Source organism: Pygoscelis adeliae, unplaced genomic scaffold (genome assembly GCF_000699105.1).
Source record: "Pygoscelis adeliae isolate BGI_AS28 unplaced genomic scaffold, ASM69910v1 Scaffold919, whole genome shotgun sequence".
NCBI lineage: Eukaryota > Metazoa > Chordata > Aves > Sphenisciformes > Spheniscidae > Pygoscelis > Pygoscelis adeliae.
The window spans coordinates 24,312-34,370 of record NW_008825509.1 but is presented as its reverse complement, the minus strand read 5'-3'; the positions used below and the strand labels follow the sequence as shown (position 1 = coordinate 34,370).

General features: G+C 47.2%; 1 protein-coding gene across 1 annotated transcript in view; it reads right to left on the bottom strand.

Annotated features, from left to right (window-relative positions):
• The window catches only part of VPS45 (vacuolar protein sorting 45 homolog (S. cerevisiae)), a 29,615-nt gene extending 19,769 nt beyond the window's left edge, over nucleotides 1–9,846 (bottom strand). Inside the window, exons 1-9 of the mRNA XM_009331584.1 lie at nucleotides 9,790–9,846; nucleotides 8,513–8,592; nucleotides 7,924–7,992; nucleotides 7,480–7,617; nucleotides 6,948–7,058; nucleotides 5,447–5,581; nucleotides 4,964–5,077; nucleotides 4,094–4,261; nucleotides 350–508 (exon numbers count right to left, since the gene is read on the bottom strand). Coding sequence (XP_009329859.1) covers nucleotides 350–508; nucleotides 4,094–4,261; nucleotides 4,964–5,077; nucleotides 5,447–5,581; nucleotides 6,948–7,058; nucleotides 7,480–7,536 — 744 coding nt within the window. The 5' untranslated portion in view covers nucleotides 7,537–7,617; nucleotides 7,924–7,992; nucleotides 8,513–8,592; nucleotides 9,790–9,846. The remainder of the gene's footprint in view (nucleotides 1–349; nucleotides 509–4,093; nucleotides 4,262–4,963; nucleotides 5,078–5,446; nucleotides 5,582–6,947; nucleotides 7,059–7,479; nucleotides 7,618–7,923; nucleotides 7,993–8,512; nucleotides 8,593–9,789) is intronic.
• Nucleotides 9,847–10,059: the final 213 nt, after the last annotated feature.

Below are 10,059 nucleotides of genomic sequence, written 5' to 3'. Positions count from 1 at the left end.
GGAGAAAAGGGGTGGGGAGGAGGAGGGGAAGGCTAAAGGAAGCATGTTCCAGGCCCCGTTTACATGCCACACAGCCGTCCTAGCAGACTCCTGGCGTGCCTGCCGTCTCTGCTTTATTCGATCCTTCATAATATCACTGATTTTGGAAATGGAAATTAAGTGATTAGTAATGCCTTTTAAAGTAACACCTGCAGGCCCCAGCCAAGCTCAGGGTTCTTTTCGCAAGGTGCGGCACAATTCAACAAAAAAGCATTGTGCTAAACTAAAGCGGGCAAGCTCTACACCAATTAACACTGATTTTCCACTTCCGTGCCCTCCTGTCCCACTCGTTCATCCGTGCTGCAGTTACCTTTCGGTATTTCTCTGACACACCCCTGTTCTTGAGATCTGCCATCAGCCCTGGCAGGCTATTGCTGCTGTGCCGCTCGTAGTGCAGGGCATAAAGCATCACCAGCCGGGCAGCGTCAAACTCTGTCACCTTGGGGTTCTGCAGGAGGCGACGCACGTTCTGCAGCAAGACAGAGAGCAGTGTTAATGGAGAGGCCTTCAAAGGACATTAAATCAGACTAATATCAAGCCCACTGCCTAGCAACAAAATTGCATGCAGGAGGAATGCAAGAGAATTAAATTGTGTCATAAGCAACAGAGCCTAGCTTCTTATGTGCTCTGCCGTTAGATTTGTTAGAGTACAATGGAGTGCAAGTTGCTTTTGGGTCTTTTCCTGAAGCTGGGGATTCATAACGCAATTCTGTTGTCCATTCTTAACTCTCCATAACACGCTGAGGGGTGAGCGCAGGTTACCGGGTGCCTCCCCTGAAGGGGGGCATCGGCAGGCACTCACAGAAACCTTTAACCTCTGCCCTTCCCTTTCCAACTTGACTAGAGCCAGAACTGGCCCACAGGTTCCACCGTAATATTGACTGTCAAGAGAAAAGAGCGAGGACAATTACACAGACTCTGTTTTCTTTTGGAAGGTGCAGGGCAGAAGCATCGAGGTCTCAGATAACCTTTGGATGTGAGAAGCGGAGGAGCAAGTATGAAGCCTTTGGAGCAAAGGAGGAAAGGAATTAAAGCATGAAAAGGAAGAGAAAGATTACAGCACTGGAGGTAAATACCGAAGTCTACAGTTATTACTTCTAATATGCAGATCGTTACTTTTTCTGCTGAATAGAACACGATACCGTAAATATAAAGGGTGCATGCCCCAAAGAGGCTGCCTGTTAAAGTACAGACCCTTTCCAGAAAAGTTTCAGAACCGCCGGTGCATGCCATTTACCCTCCAGGGATTGCCGGCAGGATATAATTGCTTGTGTAAATTGGCAATTGGCCATATAAGTGCGACTCCTTCTCATTACAACAAAAAGCACTTACTTCCTCTCTGCAACCTCTCAGTCATTGTGTCGAGTCACAGAGTTGAGATAATGGAGTTAACAGAACAAACACCAGAGCCAAGTTGGTAGCTTAGGTGAGCAGTGGGAGTAATAAGCTTCTTAAGTCCGAGCTTTGAGATGGATCTCAAAGAACCCGCATCAACTACCAGATGTCTTTGCAGACGTCGGGTTAGGGCTGGACAGATGCTTTAGGACACAGCAAAGTCTGAAATTCTCCCTGTGCTGAACATTAAAGCAACACAATCAGCCTGTATTAGCTCAAATGCATGGGAGCAGAGGAGCTGCCAGTTTTACAGTTGCAGAAATGGCGGTTCCAAGAAAGGGACGGAACCAGTTAGGATTTTTTCCACTCTGTAAGCGTACATGACCTTCAAACACTCCAAAAATCCCAGCGTATCTTTGCAAGATTCTCCCACCCTCCCAATATACAGGTAGGCAACGCGGAAACATTCAGTGAACAGCTGTGAAACAGCGTTCTGAAACTGTCGTTACTTACCACGCTGATTCAGCTATATTTGCTGGAATTTGGCTGATGCTGACTAGTTACAAAAATACAGGATAAAATCCTGGCTTTGAGGAGGATCAACAGGAGTTTACCGTTAACCTTGGTAAGGTCAGGAATTCACCTGTGAGGGTAGGGACAGAGTCCCACGGAGATGTTTGCTTGCAAGATTTTTGATCCTGTGCTGGCAGTGCAGTGGCAATGCCTATATAAGCGGGAAGCGTGTAAAACAGAAAAGCTATTGTCCGTCCAAGGAGATGGGATTCAAAACCTCCCATTCATCTCTCAAGGCTCATGTACTATGTCAGGATTAATAAGAGACCAGGGAAAGAATAACCAAAATGTACTGTACTCAGGGGCCCGAGGCCACTGAGAAATTAACAATTGCTGAAGTTACATCAGTGGGAGAACAATTCTGCCTTTATTTCGTGCACTGGCTTATTCTTCATTGTTTCTGTGGTCTTGCCCCTTCACTGCCATTAGGAGACTGCAACAGGGAACAGCCTGGGGCAGTGCAGCTAAAGAGATACTGATCTCTCATGTAGAAAGATATCAGTTCCATAGTTTTGCATTTATTTCCTAGCTGCTACATGTTTTCCAGTCGGTCTCAGTTGTTAGGAATACAATAGAGCCCTTTAGGCATGTGGCTGTAAGCAAACTGCAGGCAGCTTTTCTGCTTTAAAAACTGCAGAAATACCTACTTAGGCCAGACTAAGACCCGAATTAGCACCAAGGTGAACTCCAGTAACCGCCCTGCCATGACAGCGTGGCACTCGGTGGGGGCTGACCTGCCTCTGTCCAGTTTCCAGCACTGCCACATAGTCTCTTAACCGTAGAGCTGGTAATGCAACGGCAAAATCACCAGAAGTTCACATCATCCCTTTCTTCAACAAATCTGAGATAACTTAATAAAAGACAGACAAGCAGACCAACATTTTCCAAAATGGTCTCCAATGCCAAGCACCCAAGTTTCAACACTAACGCTCTGTGCTGTGTTAGTATCAGAAATAACAGATCACAGCACAGACACGATGGGCTGACAGATTAGAACTCAAATATTTGACTTTTAAACTGCAAAAGCTTGATCCAGAAACAATGATACAGCAAGAGAACCTCAGAGGCTGTTTTCAGCAAATGCATTTTATGGCTACGTCCCCCCTTCAATACTTAGTCATCTAAATTCTACCAAATATAAGCTAGCGAATCATATCTATATGCTCCCCAATCTATATAGCTGCGATGACTTCAGCGGGCCTGTACCGATTCACATCAGCTCAGGATCTGGTAACAGATTACAGTACTTGAAGAGTCTAATATTATCCCCTAGCCACCCACTTGGAGCACAGAATAACAGGCAAAGAAGACATGTATTTCAAATCTGTTGAAGATGCTTATCTTTATTTTCTAGTCAAACTGCTTCTCCAGTATTGTGTAAAGGAGTCTATTATATGGTGTAACTTCTACCTTAGCTATAAAAAATTAAGGAATCGTTTTTTAATACTGAGTCGCTGGTTGAACTCTGCTAGAATACAGTCACACTCAACAATACTGCTCTTTTCTCTGAATAGTCAGCGGCCACAATTCATCACTATTGACGTACTGTCAGATACCAGGTCAGGTCATGGAATCCAACAAGCCAGCATGGGGTCAAAACTTCAGTCTATACTCAGCTATAACAGAAGTCTCTGTTAGGCTTTTTCAGTCCTCTTTGCCAAAGAAATCTTTTATCTAAGAGGCTTTCCACTGTTTTTTTTATTTAAAAAAAAAGAAAGGTAAAAGCCAGCACCTCAGTGAATAGTCTGGTTTACACAATTTCATGGATTCCATTTCTTCTCCTCCCCAACAAATACAAGTAGCTTCTGCATGGGGGTCCAAGGTGTTTTTTTTGCTGGTGCCTGCACAGGCAGCTTGCCAGAAGCCAACTGACTGGATATAATGAAGGAATGTTGTATTGTGAAATGCAAAGACAGAATTTGCAAAGATGCTTCTCAAGCCAGTTATTAACTATGATTCATCCCCATCTGAACTGAATGGGGAGGAGAAGAGTAATTCGAACATCTAATGTCCCAACCCTGCAGGATATCTGCATGCAGAACTCCCGCTGACTTTCAGTGTCAAACTTCCATCAACGGGGAAGTTACAGGGTCAAACCATCTACATTCAGACAAAGGATCAAGGTTAGGTTTTGAGCCCGAGGTACCTGGAGAGCGCTGGAATGGTCATTCTGGCAGGCCAGTTCCTGCTCCACTTCAGACACCTCCAGCAGGTTCCGCTCACCAACCAGTCGAGAGAGCTCTCCCACTACTGTCACATGCTTCGATACCGTGCCCGACATCTTCTTGAACTGTGGGTAATTCTCCACAAATGCCTGCAATGGGGAAACCAAAGCAACCGGTTCTTCAAAAGAAAAGCAAGAGACAGCAAGAGACAGTGGATGTGTGCAACCCAGTGATAAATTGTGTAAACTTAATTTTTACCCTAAGCGTGGGTGTGTGGATGAGCGGGCACCTCAATCCCAGGAGCCCACAGGATTTCTCCAATTACAAGGAGGCTTTTGGAAGGGATGTACTTCTTATTTACTCTTAAAATAAAAGGATACGGACAGTATCTCCAAAGATGTCGCCAGGATTCTTTAAATCTTGAGCAGTGACTGAATTAACAGCCTGTGCTCTGAGCTGTTGCCAAGTGACCCAGCTCAGATACGAAGTCCACACAGCCTTATTGGAGTAAGCCAAGTACTTAAACCAGAGCTTACCAATTCAATTGCAGGGCTTTGGGATTCCAGCAAGCTCTAAGCAGCAGCTTAGTGAGCAGTCAGAATAAGCAAGCCTGTAGACCACACTGCAGTGGTGCAGAACGGCCTATCGAAGCATCTAGTCCTCAGTGAAGAACCATTGTAATGAACAGTGCAAAAAGGAGGTTCCTGCTCCACAAAACTAGCACGCCCCAGAGATCTGAACCATTGGTACTGATAGCGTGGACTGTCGGTGTAGAGACAGCAGTGATCTGCACTATCCCACAGTGGACGGGATTTAAAACATCCAGTCAGTTACGTGTAGATTGTTTATACCTTCATATCTGCTATGGATTCCAGCTTCTGCTGCTCCTTAGGTTTCCTCCTCTGGAAATCCTCCATAAGATTCTTGATGTTACTGCCAATCTCTGCAAAGTTCAGGTACATGTTCTGCACGGAACAAGACAGGGATCTGAGAGAAAGCCATTCTAACACGAGTCTTGATGCCACTGGAACAAAGTGACACTCTGTGCCCGAAACACTGAAGTGCCATTGCACATCATCTCCCTGAGGCCCAAGCTTGGGCAAGCAGCTCTGCCATTGGTCCGGGTTTGAAATAAAACTATAAAATGGACACGTTATTTCATGTCAGATGCTGCTTGCATAACACATTGATTTTCACCACTTGCATAAGCTATACGGTACATCACCACCCCGACGCTCAAAGTCATTGGAAAGTTCCTTTCACACGGCAGAACAAAGAATGGAACCGCATCCCCAAATTCACCTACTCATGAAGATCCCCACTGAGATACCTACGTTGGCGTAGAACTCGTCGTTCTCGGCAGACAGGACCACCTCTCGGAGATCCTTGCTTATCCCCGGTACCCGAGAGAGGTCGATGCGGTTGTTGTTAATCCCCAGCAATTCGTGAACCATAGCCTGGTACGTCCACTAACAAGGATGGTGAAAGAGAAAGGCAAATGATGACCTTAGTAAGATAATAAACAGCATTGGAAAATTCATGGATTTCAGGCTGAACTCAAACAAAGCCAGTTTATATTCCTCTAGCAACACAGCAGATTCAAAGTGTGCATTTCTCAAACTTTTGCCAGAATGTTACAAGAAGGAATAAATATTACTTCCGTTACAATCAGACGGGCATCCCGTGGTGAGAGGCGCTGGTGCAAACGCAAAGGAAAACCACCCCGTTCCAGGGTGCTTACCGTAAGTACATTTAAAAGACGCGACTCTCGAAAAGAGGAGTAATGGGGATTAATATTCCTGTTCAAACGGTTCTGTTTGCCACCATCATCTCCCCCTCCTCTGCTGTGAAGGGACATGTATTTTTGGCTGCAGAGGTTCCACAGTTGCAAACTGTGCAATTTCCTCCACGCTCCTTTGCTTCTTAGGCAGCAGTAGGAGTGTGTGTTTCTGCACATCAGTGAGTTACTATATTTATCCTGGGAAGACTAATACTAATCTAGAGAGAAAACCGAAAGCTGATCAGAGCACCGACATGCCCGACACTCCATTTACATTCATCTGAATCTCTCTTCTGGATAGAAGATCTCCACATAGCAGATAATGCTTTTGGTGCCCTGTGCCGAGCGCCGTCCTTAGCTCTACAAACCACACGTGACCTGGGTTTCTGACTGTCAGATCACTCCAATAACACGAGTATCACCACTAGTTCCTACACCACTGGCGTTACAGAACTGCCGGCTGCTGTTGAGGTAGCCCGGCTGCAGCTCCAGCCGTTGCCTGATCGCCAGACTGACCTGTGTCTAAGCGTACCCCCCAGAAATGAAAGGAGACAAACAGGCCGTTTGATGCCAGAACCTGCAGCACAGCAAAGAAAAAGAAAATCCCAATAGCTACATGGTAAATACTACCACCCGTCAATAACACGGAGGGAGAAATACAGCAGCGCAAGGTCACTCAATAACTGTGTACGTGCGCTGCCAAGCGGCCTATACAAATAAACCCTTGGAAAGGACACTGCCGAGACACGAGGACTCCAAACGTAAAGCGTGTCTTACAGAAGTGCCAGCGGCCTGGCTTTCCAGGGCGCTGGCTACATCTGCCACTGAAGCCAGCGCACACAATCCGTGCTCAACACTCTGAAAAATCAGGCCACGAGATAAAAGAGGGATTTCAAAAAGAATGGGGGCGGGAGGCAATACTTTTTACCTTTCAGATATGAACCATGCCCTGCCAGGGCGTGAACTCCCAACTCGCTACCACCGCCACAGGGCTCTCTGCACTTCCAGAACTCGCGTTCCTATCTCAGCCCTTGCACAACTGCAAGATGATTCACCTGGTTCAGAAGTGGGGTGATGGCGTCGTCAGACCGGTCCAGAAGGAGAAGTAAAGGAGGAACCTCAGTGCGCCGAAAGTCAAACAGCTCATACTCTTTAGTGATTACTTGCTGTCGAGAAAAGGGAAAAAAAAAAAAAGCCATTTGATCTTATGTATACCCAGAAAATGTTTCCTCTTAGTTTGGATACAGGTGAACAAAAAGTGAAGAGCTGGTGAAAAACAGGTTGTGCTGCTATCTTAGTCTACACTGCTAATGAAGAAATAATACCCGCTCTCAAAAGGCACCAGGTAACCTGCTGCAATTTATGACACTCGCAGGAGATAGGGGTCTTCACCTGCTCCTTGGTTGGGAGCAGGCAGAGACGAGGCGTGTGACCTGCCCGAAGCCGTGCAACAAAGGAAATGACACGATTTACAAGAATCGACTGAAAAAGGGTATTCCTCTCAAATGCATCAACATGTAAAAAAATTAAACAAAATCTAAGTACGTCGCCAAACTTATTTCACATCGCTGTAGGTTCTCACCATACCTTCACGCATTCAGCAAGCCTCTTTGCTGACTCAGAAGAGAGCTGGTACCGAATCATGGGGCATTTCTTCAGAGACAAAAGCAGAGCAGTCAGCCCTTGAGTTGTCCTGGACAGCTGAGCCGGATCCCAGTTGCGACCCTAGAAGGAAAGGCTGCATCTAGTCCGCACCATCCCCAAACTCTTTCTCACATAAAGTCTTAAGTCTTAAAGTCTTACAGTAAACTACAGTTTGACTGAAGGAGCAGGTAGACCAGAGGCCACAATCCGGATTCCCCAGCGTTCCTCTCCTTGCCAATTCCTCGTAAGGATCAGCTGCCCCCTTACGGACCCTCAACAGCAGTCTGCCTGCTGGGCAGCCCGCCGCCGCACCCAGCTTGTTGCGGCTACTAGTCTCTCTATTAACCGTAAAACAAGGCCCTGGAGGAGCGTTAGCTTTTTTCATACCTGGCAGCAGCCCAAGAGGTTGAGAGAAAAAACGTGTGGATTCACTGCAATGTAATCGCCATAGAACTCCTGCCAACAAGGGAAAGCAAATACAGTTACGTGTCTTATTCAGCCTACAAGAGTACGTGTTCCAGCATCAGCCACATTAACACTAAAATCCTAAGCAGCGCGCAGACTCCTTGACTCTGATCATTTCTCCTTCCTCTGTGCCGAACCCCTCAAATCCCTACACTTCTGCTGACAACTCCACTGCCAATTTGTCGTGTGTATTTTTCGCGTATGTAGCTCTTCGTCAGCACCACAAACATGTAACAGCCTTGTGAAACACAGATGACAGCAGAACCAGCAGCGGCCCTGACAACTGGAGGGCAGGCAGAAACAGGGGCCACAGCAGTTTTTCTTTCTTTTACTTTTTAATCCCACGTCTATGTTCATCTTTTCTTCCATCCGAGACTGCTGCACGGTGCTGCTGCATACTGTTTGAGAACTACAGAGTCCTCCCACTGCCACGTCTGAGTTTGTTAGCTTGTACGTTCACTTTGCTGATGCTTTTGGATTAGGAGATCTATTTAAAATACGCAAAATTCACCTGAACTTCAGCCACAACTTCCTGTTCATCAGCCTCAGCCAATGACTTGACATCGCTCTTACTGATCACGTTACTGAAATCTGAAAGAAAACAACAGCGAAAGAACAGTCGGGCTCTGCGAGTGACACGTGACACACAAGAACACCACAGAACAGCATGACCAGATTTTCCCCTGGAGCAGGAGCAGGTTGCAGCAGAGATCCCTTGACCTTACACCTGCAATTGTTATGCAGACATTATAATCCAGAAGTTACCTCACACGGGTACTCTGAGCCAATCCCCTGTTCGACTTTCTGCCTCTGGTGCCAATATCCAGTACGTGACTGCAGCGCTGGACCAGCATGTCACCGTCAACGATGGGATTAAACGCCCCGTGGGACGCGGCAGTGCTGGAAAGGCAGCAGTGGCTCTCTCCTGTCCTCTCCCTGGCCTAACATCTGCCCGATTAAGCCACACCACGCACAGCCCGGTTGTGGTCAGTAGATTTCTATGCATAAAAACCGAGTAATACTATAATGGCTGAACGCAGCGACAGCCACATCTCTGCTGAGCTCCTCGGCATTGCTGTGTCAGCAGGTCACCACCACCCTTTACAAACCGGGGCCCCCTTTCCGGCCGCCCTTTTTCATTCCTGCAGAGCGGCAATGACATCTAGAGGCCTCTTCAGCTCATTTCCCAGAATCTCACCAAGTGATACCTGTGCTGGAGGGCTAGGCTTCAACGCAAAACCAGCCGTAGTTCTGCTTCGTTTCCAAAACCACAGAACATTCCGCAGCATGAGCAGGACACGTGAGGAACACCCGCCCGATACGCCAGGCACGAGAAGATGCCACGTAGCAGGTTTAGTCCAACGCTGGGATGTGAAGTCTACCCTAATCCTGTCTCTGAATTATTTGCCTTCAAGATTCGGGCCAGTCTCTCACCCAGCGCATCTCAGCTTTCCTTATAATAAAGGCACTTTACCCCTCGCATTAGCCGCCTTTCATGTTTATGAAGCAACATCCCAGAAATTTTCAGGGATGAGCCATAGAATGCAGGTTTACGGTGTTGCTTTGCAAAGATCTCTCACGACTTGCTTCGGTTTAATTATTTTATCTGGTATGCATGTACCCTTTGCTAAAATAGCATAAAAACTAGAATTCACACATTCTTAGCGCTTTAGTAAAGGCCTGTCAGTGGGAGCGGTCACAGCGTCTCACATCTGTGTTCTCTACTGAACGTCCGATCGCTCTCTGACGGGCAAGTCTGACTTGCTGGACAGGACGGGACCTACTTACAAATAAAATAGATGCTGTACTTCGGCCTCCGCAGCTCCTGAATGAGGCACTCCACGTTCTCCTGGACGAAAACAGCACCGGGGAGAGCAGATTGTAAAAATGTTGAATTAAGAAGGGTTTGGAGTGACCCGCGCCCCCTCGCCGTCCCCATCAGGGTCCCTCCTCGTGACCTCCGGCTCACGCACGACCGTCCCACCACCTCAGGCTCATGGCAGGCGGGAAGGGCAGGGCAGGGTGAGGCCCGAGGCCGGGGCTCTGAGGCGAGGGGCA